This window comes from Bos taurus, chromosome 4 (assembly GCF_002263795.3).
Source record: "Bos taurus isolate L1 Dominette 01449 registration number 42190680 breed Hereford chromosome 4, ARS-UCD2.0, whole genome shotgun sequence".
NCBI classification, from domain to species: domain Eukaryota; kingdom Metazoa; phylum Chordata; class Mammalia; order Artiodactyla; family Bovidae; genus Bos; species Bos taurus.
In genome coordinates, this window is record NC_037331.1 from 106,718,233 (window position 1) to 106,738,628 (window position 20,396).

The window sequence follows — 20,396 nt, forward strand, 5'->3', positions numbered from 1 at the left end:
ACAACTTGGAAATCAGAGCCTAAGTATTAATAAGTTGCTCATCTAGAAAACTGAACCAATATCTGGGTTAATGTTCCATTTATGTCAACTTCATGATGTCATAATTATTATAATCCTTCTAAAGGTTTCACTTGCTAAATTACTGAGACATTGCAGCCGCTGAGTAAATAGGGACAAGACAGAGCTTAAGCAATACAATAACTGTGTGAAGACCTCAGAAAAATTAACCAAATCTCTCCACATATTAGATAATTAGGTACTTCATCTCCAGCATCTGATTATCCATTTTCAGATGATTTGCATATCCATTTTTCTCCCAGTCTGGTAGATAATCTCTTCTCTAGGATTACAAAAGAGATAAAATATTTAAATCCATTTTATTAGTGACTATAAATAATTTTTACAATATTATTATTCTCTATTGAGGTAGCACAGAGAAGGCAATGGCACCCCACTCCAGTACTCTTGCCTGGAAAATCCCATGGATGGAGGAGCCTGGTGGGCTGCAGTCCATGGGGTCGAGAAGAGTCAGACACGACTGAGCGACTTCGCTTTCACTTTTCACTTTCATGCATTGGAGAAGGAAATGGCAACCCACTCCAGTGTTCTTGCCTGGAGAATCCCAGGGACGGGGGAGCCTGGTGGGCTGCCGTCTATGGGGTCACACAGAGTCGGACACGACTGAAGTGACTTAGCAGTAGCATTAGCATTGAGGTAGCGAGACTGTGAGGATTTTGCCATTCTTAAACCATTTTCTTCTAACTTCAGCTAGGAAACAAAAGCTGATCTCTTTTACTTACATTGGTTCTTTCTCATATCTTCCCGTCAAGGATCACATGGTTATAGAATTTTCAGTTACTGCCTTGTACAAGGTTATTTTTATTCCCACCCCTGGTTGTGACATCTGTTATAATTGCTGTTTGTCTTTTTCTGTCTTTTTGATGATTGCCTCATTATTAATAGTATGTCTTGTCTGAATAGCCCATGATTTTCCTGTATATATTTGGAGGAGAAAATGGCAATCCACTCCAGTATTCTCACCTGGAGAGTCCCATGGACAGAGGAGCCTGGTGGGTTCCAGCCCATGGGATCACAAGAGTCAGACACGACTTAGCGACTAAACCTTGTCTGAGTAGCCCATGATTTTCCTCTATATATTAGGGTTTTCATTTGATTTTTTTTTTTTAACAAATCCAAGTAACAATTCTATTTTAGTCTATAGCACAATTTTTTACATACATTTTAGTAGGTTTGACAGTACTTTGGGGCAGACTTTAGATGAATCCACAAAAGTTGATATGTTTAAAATAGAATATACACAATAAAGCAAGAGGCATCTAGATGTTCAGAATCGTGCATAAGGAGTGTTCTGGTTGGTGTTATCACTGAATACCTTGCCTATTAAGAATTCACCCGCAAAAGGCAGTTCTTCGGTTCTTCATTCCCATGTAATTTGCCAAATTATAGAGAGTTCTGTCCACATTGAACTTTCATGTTTATTAAGTTATTCTTTTTTAAAGAGAACCTTTTTTTAAAAATTAGCTATTTTTGACTGCGCTGGGTCTTTGTTGCTGCACGTGGGGTTTCTCTAGTTGCAGCGAGTGGAGGCTACTGTCTGGTTGCGGTATGCAACTTATTCTCGATACTTACTGTGAAACTCTATTTCCATAGGATATGCGTCACTAAGTTACATGGTAATAGCCATAGAGGGCTCTTTCATCCATTTATTCAATAAGTGTTCTAATGCACCTACTGTGGGCCAAATATGTGATACTTGATTATTGATCTTTGGCGTATCCAATGCTTGGGGTTGGGAAAAGTTATTTAAAATTTTCTTCTTGGTTTTTTGCTGTTCATTTAATGTGCTTGTCAATGGTCTTATGATTAGAGATACCAAGCGCTTGACATACCAGGTTCCAACTCTGTCACTTGTTTTCAGGATTTGCTGTGGGCTTCTGGGAGCTGTATTTATGTATTCTGTTTCTTATTCCATTCCACATGGGCTAATTGGGCCTATGCCATCCATATTTTGCACACCCACTTTATTAATTAGATCATTTTCATTTCTTCCTTCAATAGATTTGATTTTTTTTTTAATCATAAAAGTTCTCAGTGTCTTGCTAGGGATATGATTTTTCATTATAGAGTTTATCTTCTCTCATTTATAAACCCCAGCTCCTTGTAATTAGCTGTTGAGCGTACACACCCATCTGCAGTAACCAAGTCCAAATTTTGATGGCATCTCAGAATTTTTTGTTTGATGATAATAATTCTGTTTTTGTGACACTCCTCTAGACTGAACTGCTTCTTTGGGATCATATATATTTTTGAAACATTAAGCGTTTGAAAATTTTGGGAGAAACAAAATTCTGTATATATTTTCAACATCTCCTTCACGCCTCGCCTCATTTCCCCAGATTCCCAAGCATATCTCTGGATCCCACTTTGCAGAGTGAAGTTTATTCTGAGAAACCTACTTGGATTATATAGAAGAACTAAGCTGTATGTCACTCACTAATTTCTTACTTAATTACATCCTCATTAATGTCTACATATAAGAGAATCAAGAAAAGAAACTTGGGGCTTCCCTGGCAACTCGGTGATAAAGAATCTGCCTGCCAATGCTGGAGACACAAGTTTGATCCCTGCTCTGGAAAGATCCCACATGCCACGGAGCAAATAGGCCTGTGTACTACAACTATTGAGCCTGTGCTCTAGAGCCCAGGAGCTATAACTACTGAAGTCCAAGTGCCCAGGAACCTGTACTCCACAGTGAGAGATGAGAAGCGCATACACCACAACTAGAGAGAAGCCCTCGCTTGCCACACTAGTGAAAAACCCGAGTAGCAACGAAGACCCAGCACAGCCAATAAATAAATAATTTTTTTTAAAGAAAAGAAACTCACATTTCTTGGGCTATATTTCAAGCCCAATAGTTTTCAGCAGGCCTGTACTATTCTATAATATTTTAAATATAAAACCACCCGCTGCTATAAATCTATATTACCTAGTTATCACTGCTTCCAGTATCTTTACTCTCCTATCACTGGACATATAACCATACCCTTTTTATTTCCAAAATGTGGACAGTAAAGGTACCTAGCTACATTAAAACATAAAATTGACTAGAACTATTTTTCCAGTCTAATTTGAAATTTAGCCTATGCGGTCTTCTGGCAGTATCCGTGTTCACAGATAGGATTCTCAGTTCAGCTCTTTCGTAACACTGATGAAGGGAACTTCCATCTTCCCAATTTTAAGACATGGAAAGTTATCGTCTTGTTGTGAGTCTGGTGTGTCTCTAATGAGCATGAATATGATTACAACATCTCCATTTCCTTTTTAATGAGTCTAACGTTATTAGCTAGTATCATTGAGTTCTCAGTACAGCCCGAGGCTCTGGAGAATTCTTGCCTAATCTTCCTATGCTTCCTCCTTGTGAAGCATCTAAAGAAAACACAATCTGTGAGAAGGGGTCTCTAGTTTCCCACTTCTCTAGAACTGGGGGCTTAAAATCTTGGGAGTAATTTGTGTTCCAGATCATTTGCCCTGCTTTTGGATTTTCCCTTTTGTGTGCTAACAACTCAAAAAGTTTGCTAGTCTCAAGCGTCCACCTCTGTGCTGCAGGAGTTGATAACTTTCAGCGTCCTGTGATGCTGAGCCTCTTCTTACGCGTATCTTGGAGGATAATCTAAAGTTCATCCTCTGAAATCAGACCCATTGACCGCCTATTATCTGTATTACTGGAGCTTTCAGATTAACCTGAGCCTGCAAAATCCCTTATGGCTTTCATGTACTTATTCCAAAGAGATAGTACAGAATAGTTCAAGAGGTCTCCAAATGTTATGAGTCGGGATCCCTTAAGAAGCTTAAACTATCGGCAGCTAGAACTCCGTCTCCAGACAGTCCAGTGGGGTAGTCTTCGGTGATGTCTGCTCATCACGGTTCAAACAAGTTCCCCTGCAAGCATTACTGTTGGGTGTTTTAAGCAAATATTAGCTCTGAGAAGCTTTTCTGCTTTGTATGAATACTGTTTGACCTAACTCTTCTTTCTTTCCTTCCTTCCTGTCTACTTAACTTACCTTTCTACCTCCTACCTACCTACCCACCTACCTACATCCTACCTGCATGTACTGAGCACTGTGCTGGGACTGAGAGAAGGCAAAGACAGGCGAACTCTTGTTACACACGCAAGGAATTTGCAATCTGCAACCCTCTTCATTTGTACATCTAACTCTGCTGTTCTCAACTTTGCTATTTTAAACAGTTCTGTTCTGACAATTGTAGAAGGAAATGACAACTCATTCAGGTATTCCTGCCTGGAGAACCCCATGGGCAAAGGGCAATAGTCTATAGGGTGGCAAAGAGTCGGACACGACTGAAGCGACTTAGCATGCACACGTGCATTCTGACAAATATGTATTTTGCCTGATCTCAGAGCTTCTGGGACAAAGGCTTCTCAGAGCCTTTATCATTGTCTTTTTTTAAGTTTATTTTTAATTATGGGCAAATTGCTTTACGATGTTGTGTTGATTTCCGCTGTACGTTTATCATTGTCTTCTGAGGTCAGCCCTGGCTCAAGGGAATCTCTCTAAGGTTCAGAAACTGAGAAAATTTATTTCTCATTAGTTTACAATAAAGTTGGTGCAGTTTTTCATCTTTGTGATCCCATGGGCTATACAGTCCATGAAATTCTCTAGGCCAGAATACTGGAGTGGGTGGCCTTTTCCTTCTCCAGGGGATCTTCCCAACTCAGGGATCGAACCCAGGTCTCCCACATTGCAGGCGGATTCTTTACCAGCTGAGCCACAAGGGAAGCCCATATTCGCGGCAGAATAGGCAAAAGAACTGAGAAATAGAATGGGGAAAAGACCAGTGATTGAACTTTTGAAATATCTGTAAAAGAAACAAAAATATGTGACATAATATAAAAATTAAGCAACAGGTTTACATATGACTTCCAAAATAAGTAAACCAATCTTAGAAAAAGGTCTGAAATGAATTTGGTAAAAGATGACAGCAGCTAAGGGTCAAAACAAATTACCAGGATAAAAATATGTACAACTGAAAACTGCACCAACTTTATTGTAAACTAATGAGAAATAAAGTGTCTCATTTTCTGAACCTTAGAGAGATTCCCTTGAGCCAGGGCTGACCTCAAAAGACAATAACAAATGTACGGCAGAAACCAGCACAACGTCGTAAAGCAATTACACATATTACTTCCGCTAAAATCATCCCAGTTCCTTTTGGAATAATACCTTGGCCTTGGAGTTCTTTTCTATGACACTGGCTGGCTTAGCTGGCTCTCGCAATGTACTCTTGCAGGTTGGTCTGGACAGATCTGATTTTCTCATCTTTGTTGAAGGTGATTTGATGTTAAAGGAAAATGTTAAAGCAAATGGCTCAGGCAGGGCCATCTTCACTCCAGGCTCCCTTGTGAGGTTTACAATGTAGATGGCTTTGTAAATGACCCTCCTGAAGCTAAGTCAGTCACACAGTAAATCACTGTGACTTGAAGGTGTCTGTCGCTTGGAAATGAGGCTCTTTTTCGGAAACATAGTCTGGCCAGGAAAAGATATCCTGCAGGTTCAAGAGCTTCAGGCTGCTCTGCTGAGGTGACCTTTTGGGGTTAAGAGGATACAGTGGGCTAGGACCCTTTGGGGGCAGTGACAGAGGAGTCCCCTGGGGCCCCAATCCTTGTTTTGATTATCTAAAGGCAAATATTCTCACTCCAAGTAGGAGCGATTTGTGTTAACTGCCTGGAGGAACCTTCTTATAATGTTGTCTTTGGTGATATCTTAGCCTGAGTGCTCCATGCTTTTTTTGGTTCTGGGGGAAGGTGACAGACAAGATGACTTCCAGAAGGATTAGCTCTCCCAGGATTTCTGTACCTCTTGGAACAAGAAGCAGGAAAGAAGGGGGTTGTGAGTGTGTGTGTGTGTTGGGCACAGTCTGGAGGGTGCGCTGACGCCTCTTTTTACCCCAGTTCTGGATGTCCATCGTGGCCACCACCATGCCCATACCCTGCGGAGGATTCATGCCTGTGTTTGTGCTCGGTAAGTTCTGATGAGAAGCCTGGGACCTTACTGGTGGTTCAAGCTAGGGTACTGTGAAAATAAGGAAAGGCCTGGAATGCTGGGGGCTTGTGTTCAGTGTTAGCACCCAAGGAGGCATTGGCTCTTAAAAAATGGAGGATAAAGAACTTGGATCTCTCAACACCTTCCTTCCTTTGGTCTCTCCCTAGGAGCTGCATTCGGAAGGCTAGTAGGAGAGATCATGGCCATGCTTTTCCCAGATGGTATCTTATTTGATGACATCATCTACAAGATCCTACCTGGGGGCTATGCAGTTATTGGTAAGCCACATTCCACCCTCCTGTAATCCTGGACACCCACACTCAGACTCTCCCATGACATCTGCATTCCAGGCTATACAATAACAGTCTTCATTTAATGCTATTTAATTCAACTTTTATTTAAATAATCAGCCCTTGGCTCTGACTCTAATTAGCTCTCATTAAACATCTCTGAGCCTCCGTACTTCTTCACACAGAATAGGGATTTCAGGGATTAAATGAGATAATAAGGATGAGAACACCCAGGATTGCCTCTGAGTGTTTGGTAAGGGCTTTTTCTTTTTCTCCAAAGAATCGTGGAAAGAACAGTGTTTGTGACTGGCTCGAATACTCCTACCTGCTGGTGTGCTCACATTGACGAGACTTAGGAGCCTATGACTAAGAGCTAAGAAATGTGGGCTCTGGTCTCATCCCCACCTCTTGTCACTAGATGACCATGGGGCAGATTACCTGCCTTTCTGCACTTTAGTTTCTTTATTCTAAAATGACTTCTGAGATGTCTAACATTTTGAGAGTCTGAGATTATCTTTTTCCATTACATGTATGGTCCCTTCCACCCAAAAACCATGTCTAACAAAATGACTAGGATATTCCCTAGAATTATTATGCTTCCTCCTTCACTCTCCTCTTTATTAAACTCCCATGGCATCTAAGGCCACACTTCCCTTTGATATAGAAGAATTAATCAGCTTTATAGAACATCCGGTGACCTTAGTCCCCCATCACAGTTTTGTACAAAGACTTCTTGCATCTGCTATTATTCCCTATCTTCACGCCTCTCATATCCCTTCAACCTCTCTGGTAGACATTTCCCTTAGCATGCATGCATGCTATGTCACTTCAGCCACGTCCGACTCTTTGTGATCCTATGAGTAGCCCACCAGGCTCCTGTGTCCATAGGATTCACCAGGCAAGAATACTGGAGTGGGTTGCCATGCCCTCCTCTAGGGGGTCTTTCTGACCCAGGGATCAAACCTATGTATTCTGTGGTTCCTGCATTGGCAGGCGAATTCTTTACCACTGAGCTACCTGGGAAGCCCATATATATATATATATATATATATATATATATATGGGCTTCTATATTGGATATATACATCAGTTCAGTTCAGTTCAGTTGCTCAATCGTGTCCGACTCTTTGCGACCCCATGAATCGCAGCACGCCAGGCCTCCCTGTCCATCACAAACTCCCGGAGTTCACTCAGACTCAAGTCCATCGAGTCAGTGATGCCATCCAGCCATGTCATCCTCTGGCTGTGTTAATGTTCTATAGTATATTGCATGCACTATCCAGTAAAACCATTCCTCCTGATCTTTATCTTTTGTGACTTTTTCTTACTCTATTTTCATGTATGGCTTCCCCAGTATCTTTTCTCATAGCATATCTTCCCATGTTTAAATAAGAAATAAAGTTCATGTACTAGGGACTCTTTGGCTGATGGGAAATCATAACCAAAAACAAGTAAAACAGATTCTATCTTCAAAGAGCTTATGGAATCATAATGTTTTAGATCTGCAAGGGCCTTAGAACTTATCTAATGACCCCTTTCGCCTTAGAGATGAGAGAATGGGGTTCCAGATGGATTAAGTTTTTCTCATACCATTGAGAGATAGAATCAGGATCTCATTGCTCCAAGCCCACAGCACGATTCTTGGGTTTTGAATCTGCTCATAAATTGTTGGCATCAGAACCTGAGGCCCAAAATAAATGTTGTAAATGGGTTTTTAAAAATGCTCAGTTAAGAGTGATCCAATTGTTTAAAAGCAAGGAACAGATAGCACATCACTATATTTCATAAATGAAAATTTGGACACACAAAATTTTTTAAGTTGCCAAAGGTCGTAGAATGAGATCAAAATGATTTTCTAACAGCTCAGCATTCTAGCCCCTACTTGACACAGGGTCATCTCAGGAGTGCTGGCACTGCCCGGGGTCACATCCCCTCACCCTGTGTCACACCCATCACCGCCCCCTCTACGTAGCCACCATGCCAGGAAAGGCAGCCCTAACGCAGGGTGCACATCTGTGTCTGATTCCAGGAGCAGCAGCACTGACTGGCGCGGTGTCCCACACAGTCTCCACGGCCGTGATTTGCTTCGAACTAACGGGTCAGATTGCACACATCCTACCCATGATGGTGGCTGTTATCTTGGCCAACATGGTGGCTCAGAGCCTGCAGCCCTCCCTTTATGACAGCATCATCCAGGTCAAGAAGCTACCCTACTTGCCTGACCTTGGTTGGAACCAGCTCAGGTCAGGGGCACCAGCTGGAATTAGTTCAGATCTGATGGGGTGGGGGTGGGAGGTTCTGAGATTGAGAATGAGGTTAGGGTTGATGTCTGGATGCACTGCTTTTTTTACTTATTTTTATATTCCCGTGTACTTAATAATTTTAAGAGTGATCAAATGCATGGTGAAAATCTCATGGGAGGAGTGAAGGGACAACCAAGGACAGGCACATATGGTGGGGCTAACCTCCCCGGTGCTTTCTCCCTCCATAGCAAATTTACAATCTTTGTTGAGGACATCATGGTACGGGATGTGAAGTTTGTTTCAGCTTCCTGCACATACGGGGAGTTGCGAAACCTGCTCCAGACCACCACAGTCAAGACTTTACCACTGGTTGAATCGAAAGGTCAGTGGGAGGGAAGGAAGCAGATTCCTGGGCTAGTGACCTGAACAAAGGCGCCACAGAAGTGCAGGCAGTACTGGGGTGAGCGCTTGTCTGTAGGGGCCACCCAGTCTGCTACAGGCCACCTGGCCCCTGCTCCTTAGCGAACATGATCCATCATCTTCAAGGAAGGAAAAGCACAGACCACAATGCAGGAAGACAGTTAAAAATCCAGTGAAAGAAATACAGTTGATTCTCATTATTCCTTGTAGTTATGTTCTAAAAACTTGCCATGAACACTGAATTAGGGATACTGTACTTACGAACCTTGTAGTTCAGCTGGCAAAGAATCTGCCCTCAATGCGGGAGACCTGCGTTCGATCCCTGGCTTGGGAAGATCCCCTGGAGAAGGGAAAGGCTACCCACTCCAGTACTCTGGCCTGGAGAATTCCATGGACTGTGTAATCCATGGGGTCGTAAACAGTCGGACACAACTGAGCGACTTTCACTTCACTGAACCATTGCTCCCAAAGGAAATTCAAGGTGAAGTTCCTGCAAGCCTCTGGTCACATTTTCTTCAAGTAGTCAAAGCAGCTGGCGAAGGCAATGGCACCCCACTTCAGTACTCTTGCCTGGAAAATCCCATGGACGGAGGAGCCTGGTGGGCTGCAGTCCATGGAGTCGAGAAGAGTCGGACACGACTGAGCGACCTCACTTTCACTTTTCACTTTCATGCATTGGAGAAGGAAATGGCAACCCACTCCAGTGTTCTTGCCTGGGGAATCCTAGGATGGGGGAGCCTGGTGGGCTGCCGTCTATGAGGTCACACAGAGTCAGATACGACTGAAGCGACTTAGCAGCAGCAGCAGCCAAAGCAGCATACACTTGTCTTAAATGGGTTTCTCCTTGCGTGTGTGCTAAGTTGCTTCAGTCATGTCTGACTCTTTGTGACCCTGTGGACTGTAGCCTGCCAGGCTCCTCTGTCCATGGGATTCTCCAGGCAAGAATACTGGAGTGGGTTGCCATGCCCTCCTCCAGGGGATCTTCCTGACCCAGGGATTGAACCCATGTCTCTTACGTCTCCTTCATTGGCAGGCGAGTTCTTTACTAGTGCCACCTGGGAAGCCCTGTGTTTCTCCTTAAAGACAACTTATTTCATATCTGTTGTTAATTCATTAACTTGGAACTCACCACGACCAACAGCACGATAGCTCATGGCTAAATAAAGCTTATCTAACACATGTATTTTCTCCATAAGGCACATCAAAGCCTTCTTGCTTGGGGTCAATTGTAAACAACAAAATCACCATCATGAAACACAAGAATATAAAAATCATGGCATTCAATGGATCATGAAAGGAACACTTGTGAAGCTAGAGAAAAAAAAAAAAGGCAGCGTTTCACTCTGTTCAGACTCAACTGGAAACATGTGTGTGGGGCAGCTCAGATCTTTTGCTGCTTTACATGTGCTGTGAATGATGGGGAAAGCACAGCATATTGATTTTGGGTTACAAATATACTTGAGCCAGTGGGTGAATTCACAAATAGGTAATGGTAGTGGTTTAGTTGCTAAATCGTGTCTGGCTCTTGCAACCTCATAGGCTGTAGCTCACCAGACTCCTCTGTCCCTGGGATTCTCCAGGCAAGAATACTGGAATGGGTTGCCATTTCCTTCTCCAGGGAATCTTCCTGACCCAGGGATTGAACCTGGGTCTCCTGCATTGTAGGTGGATGCTTTACTGACTGAGCCATCAGGGAAGCCTTCACAAATAGGAAATCTGTGAATAATGAGGCTCAGCTGTAAATCTTACACCCCCTGAGGTGGCTGTCTTTGCCCCATAGCTAAATGACAGCTGTTCTTTAATACCCAATTTAAGGAGCAGATGAGACTGTTCCATGCGAAGGAGTAAACATCTTTGATAAGTAGTGATTTCACCTCCTTCACCATCCTTTCTGCCCACCTCTGACACTTAATCTTGCTTCGTATTACTTCTTACTGTGGTTTCTATATCCATGTCTTATCTTCTTCACTAGATTCGGTATCCTTTGAGGACTGAGACTATAACATCTGTCTCCCTCAGACTTCTTCCTTGTAGGTATTTACCAGATATTAAATAAATAGTTGTCTAATGTTTGAATTAGTGTAATGGAATCATAGGGCCATTTGAAGCCATTTAAATTGTCAGTTCTAATTTTAGATGATTAGAATATCCAAATTACCTTAGTTTTAATATTTTCCCAAACCCCAAATGCCTTTCAGTGGCCTCTAAAGCAGTGGCTCCTCATTGGAACAGGGATACGGCTGGTGGGTTGCAGGGTTTTAATAGTAATGACTAATTCTTAACAGTGGTAAAGAACCTGCCTGCCAATGCAGAAGACATAAGAGATGCAGGTTCTATCCCTGGGTCAGGAAGAACCCCTGGAGGAGGGCACAGCAACCCACTCTATTATTCTTGTCTGGAGAATTCCATGGACAGAAGAGCCTGGCGGGCTACAGTCCTTAGGATCTTACAGTCAGACAGGACTGAAGCGACTCAGCACAGCACACAGCATGAGACTAACAGAAAGATTTATCTCAATAACACTGCCTTAATCTTGGGCTTCTCAGGCAGTGCTCGTGGTAAAGAACCTGCCTGCCATTTCAGGAGATGTAAGAGACATGGGGGTCTATCCAAAAGATGTGGGTTTGATCCCTGGGTCAGGAAGATGCCCTGGAGGAGAGCGCATGGCAACCCACTCCAGTATTCTTGCCCCGGAAATCCCATGGACAGAGGATCTTGGCAGGCTACAGTTCACAGGGTTGCAAAGAGTCTGAAGTGACTTAGCATGCATACAATCTTATGGCCTTAGAATGCAGTGAAAATGTTAATGATAGTAATGGAATTCTAATAAATATAAAAGAACTTTTCCTGGAAAAGGAGGCATTATGTCTATGCCTAGAAGGACCCAGAGTATTTTAGTGACTAAACATCAGATATCCTTGTGGCCTTTTTTCAAAGTATTGGGTTGGCCAAAAAGTTCATTTGGATTTTTCCATAAGATGATACGGGCTTCCCTAGTGACGCAGATGGTAAGAATCTGCCTGCAATTCTGGAGGCCTGGGTTCAGTCCCTAGATTGAGAAGATCTCCTGGAGGAGGGCCTGGCATCCCACTCCAGTATTCTTGCCTGGAGACTCCCATGGACAGAGGAGCCTGGCAGGCTACAGTCCATGAGGTCACAAAGAGTCGGACACAACTGAGCGACTAAGCATAGCACACAGCACATAAGATGATACAGAAAACCCAAACAAACTTTTTAACCAGCCCAATATAGTCCCATCTCAGTGTGAATGGCTTTTAACATGTCTTCTTTTGGAGACAGGGTTGATGAGCCTATTTTAATACCTAGTTCACCTGTTTGCAAACTGTCTATGTAAGGGCTGCATCAAAATAAGTACAAATTAGCACCAGTTAATATACTCTCATGGAGAAGGAAATAGCAACCCACTCCATTATTCTTGCCTGGGAAATCCCACGGACAGGGGAGCCTGGTGGGCTATAGTCCATGGGGTCCCAAAGAGTCGGACACGACTAAGTGACTAAACAGTAATAATGTACTCTCAATTGGGTCCCTAAGTGCTAAATGGGTGAAATAAAAAGGACTGAGTGAGGTCAATCCTGAAAGACTTTGAAAATGAGTTTTTAGGAAGAGAGGGTAAGAGCTGAAAAGAGTCGGGAGCTGGACTGAGTCCCTGACTCCATCCTGTGGAGAGAGGGGCCAAGGGGGTGATCGAGCTACCCTCAGGCCAAGCCTGGGTCTCCCCTAGATTCAATGATCCTGCTGGGCTCCGTGGAGCGGTCAGAACTTCAGTCCCTCCTGCAGCGTCACCTGTGTCCCGAGCGAAGGCTGCGGTTGGCCCAGGAAATGGCGAGGAAGCTGTCCGAGCTGCCCTTCGACGGGAAGGTGCGGCCGGCGAGGGGGCGCTCTGGTGTCTGGCCCCAGGGTCGACCCGAGTCCTTTGCCTTTGTGGATGAAGATGCAGATGAGGATCTCTATGGGAAGCCCGAGGTAAGAAGGCTGGGAAGGGTCAGGGGAGCGGGACAGATGGGGCAAAGGGAAAACAGGAAGAGAGAGGATTGATGATGATCATTGACAAAGTCTAAGACATCAGTGCCCCTGTGTCCAGGGACTGAAGATGAGGTTGCAAATTTTGGAGCCACGAGAACCCAGAGAGCTTTGAGGACTTCTGAACTGGAAAGAACAAGGGTGTTAGATAGGTTTCCCAGGACACCAGCTGGTACAGACAGGACGAGGCAGCCTCTTCTCTAGGACTGAGAATTTTTACTTTTCTCTCCAGATGCCTCCTCTTCATCCTTCTCACCCCCTTCCTACTGATCCACTGCCCCCTGAAGAGCCCAATGGGCCCCTGCCCAGCCACAAACAGCAGCTAGAAGCACTGGAGTCTACAGGTAAAGATTCTCCCATCATGCACCTCACCCTTGCCTCACACCTTGTGGGTTGTCTCTGCGTGCTCCTCAACCTAAGGGCTGCTATTATGAGGAGGGATTAGGCCAGGGGATGGTGGGAGGGGATTTCTGTTCTTTGAGTCCAATGTTACTGTCCCAAAGTGGGGGGGGGGGGCAAGGGCTGGATTAGGAGAGTGGGAAAGGGGAGGTCCTATGGAGGTGAGGCACCTAGAAATGCAGACCTGTTGTGACAAAGTATCAGGACCGCTTGGGGCCCCTAAGCCTTTCCTCCCAGGATGATATTGCTTGGTCTCCATTTCCATCCACTCACCACTCCTCTCAGGTCCAAGACCCTCCATCTTTCAGTCCCTGCTTCGCTGCTTGCTAGGCAGAGCTCGCCCCAAAAAGAAGAAAATGACCCAGGTGAGAGAAGATGTGTTGGAGTCAGCAAGGGGGAGTTTGGGAAAGGGAACTTGTCTTTGAGGAGTGAGAAACCCATGATCCTTAGGTGGGAGGGAAGAGGTCCCGCCAGGGAGGAGAAGCTTCATCATATGGAAGGGGTGATGGGATGGAAAGAGGCATCTGTGGCTTGGCCAGGGAGAGGCGGTTATGGTTCTACGAGGAAGGAAAGGGAAGGAACTTGGACTTATGTCTTTCTTCTCTAGGATTCAACGGATTTAGTGGATAACATGTCTCCTGAAGAGGTAAGTAAAGGAAACAGGAAGCTGGGGTGAATCATTTTTCTGTTTTGTTTGGTTTTGCTGGCTATGCTGTGTGTCATGCAGAAATCTTGGTTCCTTCACCAGGGATAGAACTCATGCCACCTGCATTGGAAGCGTGGGGTCTTAACCACTGGATCACCAGGGAATTCCCTGTCTTGTTAAGTGAAGATATTGCTCTTTTTTTTTTCATTGTGTTGTTGTAAGAATAAGATGTGAAGCTAGGCAGAAGAACACTTTGAGAGGTTGTTAGTGAGGTCTGACTATGGAGTGGTGCTGGGCACATTGCTTGGAGGTGGGGAAACATGGCAGTGTCCTCATGGGGACCAGTGTCATTTCAGGAGAAGGAAGTTTTGACCTCTGTGTTTAGATGGGCCAATGGTGATAGGATGAGCCCTAGGGCTTTGAGACGTTAGGGGTGCTCTGGACCAGGCAGACGCTATGTGGGAAGGATGACACTTACCTGCAGGAAAATGGCACGGGGCAGCCAACTCTTATACAAATGGAGGTGGAAGAACAGCATCCAAACTAAAATGGGGAAATCAGTGCCTGGTGAAGTTACTATGCTAGGTTGATCTGGGCCCTGAGACAGTGGACAATGGGAAGATTCCAGGAAGCGAGACTGGGAAGAACCACAGACTGAGGGCAAATTCCGACAGTGGTGCCTCCTTGGGACAAATGCCTATTTCCGCAAAGAGGTGGCTGTTGAGTCCATGAGAGAGAAAATCAAGCACTTGGGTGGAGCAGGTTGTGCTGAGTGACCAGAACATGGCACACGGAACAGATTGGGAACACATGGCTGAGCTGTGCAGATCAGAACTACCCTGGGGTGTGGAGAGACACCAATAAAATCCATTAGCAACCATTCCATTTAGTAAAAGAGAAGGCAAGCTTGCTGCAAAGGCTGAAAGGTAGAGCTTTAAAAGTATGTGGCTGAAATACCAGAGTTTTTAGCATTCACAACTATATAAACCAGTTCCCTAATTCCTATTCAACCATCCACCCCTCTCTCTCTCTGAAATTTGACGTTGCCAATGGTTGAACATTTCGAATGTACTAAAAGCCACTTAATTGTACACTTAAAATGGTTCAAATGGTAATTTTCATGGGAAATTTATCTCAAAATTAAAATATAAAATTAGATATGCAAAATGAGCAAACAACAAAAAGTATGTAGCTGATAAAATACCATAATGTATATTATCTTCAAAGAAATATCTACTGGATGTCCAGAATATATGCATCCATGCGTGTGTCTAACTCTTTGGAACTCTATGGACTGTAGCCCACCAGGCTCCTCTCTCCATGGGATTTTCAAGGGAAGAATGCCGGAGTGGATTGCCATTTCTTCCTCCAGGGGATCTTCCCGACCCAGGGATCAACCTGACTCTCCTGAATCTCCTGCATTCTTTACCACTGAACCACCTGGAAAATCCCATCCAGAATATATATGTGCTAAAAATTAAAAGTACTCAAGATTGGAGGAGAGGGTGGTTAGTGACAGGAAAGAAAGGCAGGTCTTCCCTTTCTCCCCTTTGTACCCCTCAAGACACACAACATATCTGGATAAATGACCTGAAAAATCAAATGGATAATCACAGATGAAAAAAATCGAACTATTCCTTCTACCCACAAGCAGGAATCAGATGGGTCTTAACTACAATGAAGGAGTACTTTACTAGGCTGCTGAAACCAATAATACTTTTTTTTTTTTTTTTTAATGCACCAAAGAAAGCCACCTAGTCGATCAGTGAGGTTATTTAATAACCACAGGAAATAAAGTGCAACTAGGGATAAAAAGAAGATTGATGATACATTTTTAGCTGATATCTGTCTCAGGGAAGACTTTAAGCAGCTCTCAACTCCCATGGGACCCACCATGACTCTTTCGAAGGATAAGATACAATAGGAGTCAAACTTCAGGATATTTTGAATGTATTTTCAGGCTGGATACAGATGACACCCTTGACAATATCAAGATGACACCTTTGGGAATAGTCAAAGAATTCAATTCTAGGTCACCAGAAGTCTTTGCTATGACTTGTCTAATTCCACCGCTCTGTTAGGAATACACACCCATTAGAGCCCTGGTTTGTAACTGATGCTGAGCTTTTTAAAGTCGTGGAATCACATCAAACCTAGAGCAGATGAAAACTGGGGTTCCTGGGACATGATGGGCAGTCAAGGTCAGATGCCCACCTCTGTGTAATCTTAAGCATTTAAGGACAAACACTTAGGCACTCTGTTCCTCTGTTTTTCCTCATCTGTAAAATAGAGATAACCATAGGGCAGAGGACTCAAGGAGTGAAGCAATTAGCATAATGCTTGGCGCAGAGAAGTGCTTGGTGCGTGTGCACAGGAAATGGTTCTGCTACTATTGTTCCCTGAGGACAGGGAAAATGGAACCAGGGAGGCCAGGAATGATCAGAGCACACTGCAGGACGGCAGCACCAACCAAACCAGTATCGGCAAGGGTCTCGCTCCCTATCATATAAGTAAACCTTGTCTGCAACATACCTGCTAAGGGTCTTTTCCAATGAGTCAGTTCTTTGCATCCAGTGGCCAAAGTATTGGAGCTTCAGCTTCAGCATCAGTCCTTCCAGGGAATATTCAGGGTTGATTTCTTTTAGGATTGACTGGTTTGATCTCTTTTCTGTCCAAGGGACTCCTGAAAGTTTTCTCTAGCACATTAGGAGGGGACAGAGAGGTTACAGAAAATTTAAAATTTGTTTATGAGACCCACAGTGATACTGGATTATTTGGAACCTTGGGGATTTGGGCATGCAAATCTAAAATCCAAAGCACAGTTGGACTTTTGCCTTATTGCTTTGGTCACAGACAAAGCAATACAATGTAGAACAAACCAACCAAACACACACACAAAAGCAGCTTGTTTGAGTCAACAAAGTGCCATGTGACCCAGAACAGCTCTTTAAATCCAATAAAGTTTCGCCAAGATCTGATTTGTAAAAGGTCAGCCTGCAGGTTTATTCATGACACACAACGATGGATGCTTCACAGCACTCTGGAGGAGTTCAGTCCAGAGCTAAGGCAAGTCTAAGATGGAGCAAGACCCTTGCTGGTTCTCTCAGAGTTTGCTCAGGCTCATGTCCATTGAGTCAGTGATGCCATCCAACCATCTCATCCTCTGTTGCCCCCTTCTCCTCCTGCCTTCTATCTTTCCCAGCATCAGAGTCTTTTCCAAGGAGTTGGCTCTTTGCATCAGGTAGCCAAAACATTGGAGCTTCAGCATCAGTCCTTTCAGTGAATATTCAGGGTTGATTTCCTTTAAGACTGACTGGTTTGATCTCCTTGTAGTGCAGTGGACTCTCAAGAGCCTTCTCCAGCACCACAGTTCAAAAGCATCAGTTCTTTGGTGCTCAGCCTTCTCTATGGTCCAGCTCTCACAGCCGTAGGTGACTACTGGAAAAACCATAGCTTTGACTAGATGGACTTTGTTGACAAAGGGATGTCTCTGCTTTTTGATACGCTGTTTAGGTTTGTCATACTTTTTCTTGTAAGGAGTAAGTGTCTTTTAATGTCATGGCTGCAGCCACCGTCCTCAGTGATTTTGGAGCCCAAGAAAATTACAGGAGTAGTAGAAAACAAGACTGGAAAGATGGATGGGGAATAACAAGCGTTTGGGGCACCAGGAAGAAGGGGGCGTGTTTTGAGCACCTGAAGCTGAAGGTTGATTTGGGGCTGGAGGAGGGAGGAGAATTTATTGGGGCAAAGGGAGGTGGGCCAGCGACCTGGAGGAGCTGTGATTGATAGTTTCACAGCCTATTTCAGGATTCTGGGCCAGGGATTGGAGGGCAGTTTGGGATCAAGGATCTGGGGTTTAAGGGGGCTCCAATATTGGGTGACGGCTCTCCTCTCTGGCAGATTGAGGCCTGGGAGCAGGAGCAGCTGGGCCAGCCTGTCTGTTTTGACTCTTGCTGTATTGACCAGTCCCCCTTCCAGCTGGTGGAGCAGACAACTCTGCACAAGGCAAGTCCTTGCCCAACGCCCACCCAGCAGGGCTTCCGGGAGGACGGGAAGGGGTGGGGCCACCATGCTGACCTTACCTAGCACTCTGTCCTCGTAGACCCACACCCTCTTCTCCCTCCTGGGCCTCCACCTTGCTTACGTGACCAGCATGGGGAAGCTGAGGGGTGTGCTGGCCCTGGAGGAGGTAAGAGCGATGTGTCTCCCCGTTGGAGTAGCAGTGGGAGGAAGGGGTGAGGTGGGGAGGGGCTGGTTCTAACATCCAGGAGGTGGTCCGGATTTCCCACCTGTTTCTCACGCAGAGACTGGAGGGGGTAGGGGGTGGCAGCCCCCCTATATTCTCAGGATGGCATGGGCTTGGAATGGGGGCACAGGGCCTGAGTCACGGTCTCATGGGTGTGCCGCTGGGGAGGGGCGTGAAAGAGCGGGCAGATGGGACGTGGCTGAAGGCGGCCTGGGGGTTGGGGACCGGGCGAAAGAGATCCTGGGTCAGGGCTCTTGAGATTTCACTGCTCTGCAGGTGAGGCTCTTTGTCCATTATGCCCCCGTTTTCCTTTTTCTGTCTTCTCCCTTCGATTCACCCCTGCCTCGCTATACCTTTCCCATTGCTTTTCCTTTGATTGTCCATTTCTCCACTGCTCCTGTCTTGTCTTCTTTCCTTCCCCGTGTCCTACCCTCTCTCCCCTTCCCTGTGCTCCCCAGCTGCAGAAGGCCATTGAGGGACACACCAAGTCTGGGGTGCAGCTCCGCCCCCCTCTTGCCAGCTTCCGGAGTACAACTTCCACTCGGAAGAACACTGGGGTCCCGCTCCCTCCTGCAGAGGGCTGGAGCCTGCCTGAGGATGGAGCTGGGGCCACTGGGGCAGGGGACGTGACCCCTGCCTCCCCAGAGACCCCCGTGCCATCCCCCTTCCCGGAGCGCCCCCTCTCCGGGGCTCCGGCCAAGGCAGAGAGCGAGCTGGAGGAGCTGGAGCTGGTGGAGGGGCCAGGGCCCGAGGAGGAGCTGGCCGACATCCTGCAGGGCCCCAGTCTGCGCTCCACGGACGAGGAGGATGGGGACGAACTGATTCTTTGACCTGCATTTCCTCACGAAGACTGTCCAGGAACCCAGGACAGTGCACACAGGGTGCACGTGTGGGAAAGTGTGCTTCCTAAAGCTGGTGGGCATCACATCAATACATGGCCTCTCCTGGGAGTTTTTAAAAATGTGATCCTTGGAGGAAGAACTGGAATTTGGGCAGGGGGTAGCCTTGGTCAGTCATTTGGGCCTTGCCCTCCCAACCCCAGATAGGCAGTGGATCTGTGTGAAGGGCCCCTGATATTCCATGGGCTTCCTGAGTTTGCCCGTGTGTGGGTGGGGAATACCTGCCTCTCCCGTGCATCCCCCACAACACACCCTCCCCCGCCCCCAGTGTTCTTGTCCCAGTGCCTTCCCGGCCTTGCCCATCCTCCCATCAGTTCCCCAGGGGGTGGGTTAAGGGAGACCCAGGATGACTGTGGTCCTGCCTGTGGCATGCTGGAGGAGGAGATGGGACCACCTCATGGCCTCGTGGACTGATGGCCCTTGAATGTACTCGCAAACCATCCACAGCGCCTTCTCTCAGAGCCCTCCACCCTGTCCTCCACTTGCCCGAAGCCACTCCCTGAAATTTGCCTCCAGACTCTATTCCGGCTCCTACTAGAAAGTGACGTTGCTCAGTTGTGTCTGACTCTTTGTAACCCCATGGACTGTAGCCCTACCAGGCTCCTCTGTCCATGGAATTTTCCAGGTAAGAGTACTGGAGTGGGTTGCCATTTCCTTCTCCAGGGGATCTTCCCAACCCAGGGATCGAACCTGGGTCTCCCACACTGCAGGCAGATGCTTTACCATCTGAGCTCCCAGGGTCTGGCCTCAATTTCTCGGGCGGGAAAAGGCCATTCCTACTTCCCTCTCCGTCCTCCATTTAGGCAGTGAGACATGCATACAGAGCCTATTGGGGGAATAGCCTAGAAGAGGGACGGTCACGGGAAGGCTCTGTGTGGAAGGGGCGGTACCTTATGGCTCAACAGTCACGCGGCCCTGATGGATTTATTTTACTCCCTCTGGCATCTCGAATTACAGCTTCCTCACCCTCCGGTTTCCAGGTCACTCCCTCTCCCACTGTCGTCCTTGATCTGTCCTGCCCGAGGGTCAGCTCTGTTCTTGAGCTGATCTAGCCGGGGCTTCTCCTGCCCAGAGCCAAGGCTCAGGGCAGCTGGGCCACTGGTTCACCCCCACGCTTCTTCGGGGCTGG

General features: G+C 45.9%; 1 protein-coding gene across 2 annotated transcripts in view; it reads left to right on the forward strand.

Annotated features, from left to right (window-relative positions):
• CLCN1 (chloride voltage-gated channel 1) overlaps nt 1-20,243 on the forward strand; it is a 37,610-nt gene extending 17,367 nt beyond the window's left edge. Inside the window, exons 13-23 of one of the 2 annotated variants that reach the window (NM_001143871.1) lie at nt 5,990-6,059; nt 6,248-6,358; nt 8,400-8,613; nt 8,862-8,995; nt 12,779-13,020; nt 13,310-13,421; nt 13,762-13,841; nt 14,084-14,122; nt 18,023-18,127; nt 18,225-18,311; nt 18,827-19,355. In NM_001143871.1, the coding sequence (NP_001137343.1) occupies nt 5,990-6,059; nt 6,248-6,358; nt 8,400-8,613; nt 8,862-8,995; nt 12,779-13,020; nt 13,310-13,421; nt 13,762-13,841; nt 14,084-14,122; nt 18,023-18,127; nt 18,225-18,311; nt 18,827-19,198 (1,566 nt within the window). In that variant the 3' untranslated portion in view covers nt 19,199-19,355. Of the gene's footprint in view, nt 1-5,989; nt 6,060-6,247; nt 6,359-8,399; nt 8,614-8,861; nt 8,996-12,778; nt 13,021-13,309; nt 13,422-13,761; nt 13,842-14,083; nt 14,123-18,022; nt 18,128-18,224; nt 18,312-18,826 lie in introns of both variants that reach the window. The other variant, XM_059885551.1, reaches the window with a different exon arrangement.
• The last annotated feature ends 153 nt before the right edge of the window (nt 20,244-20,396 follow it).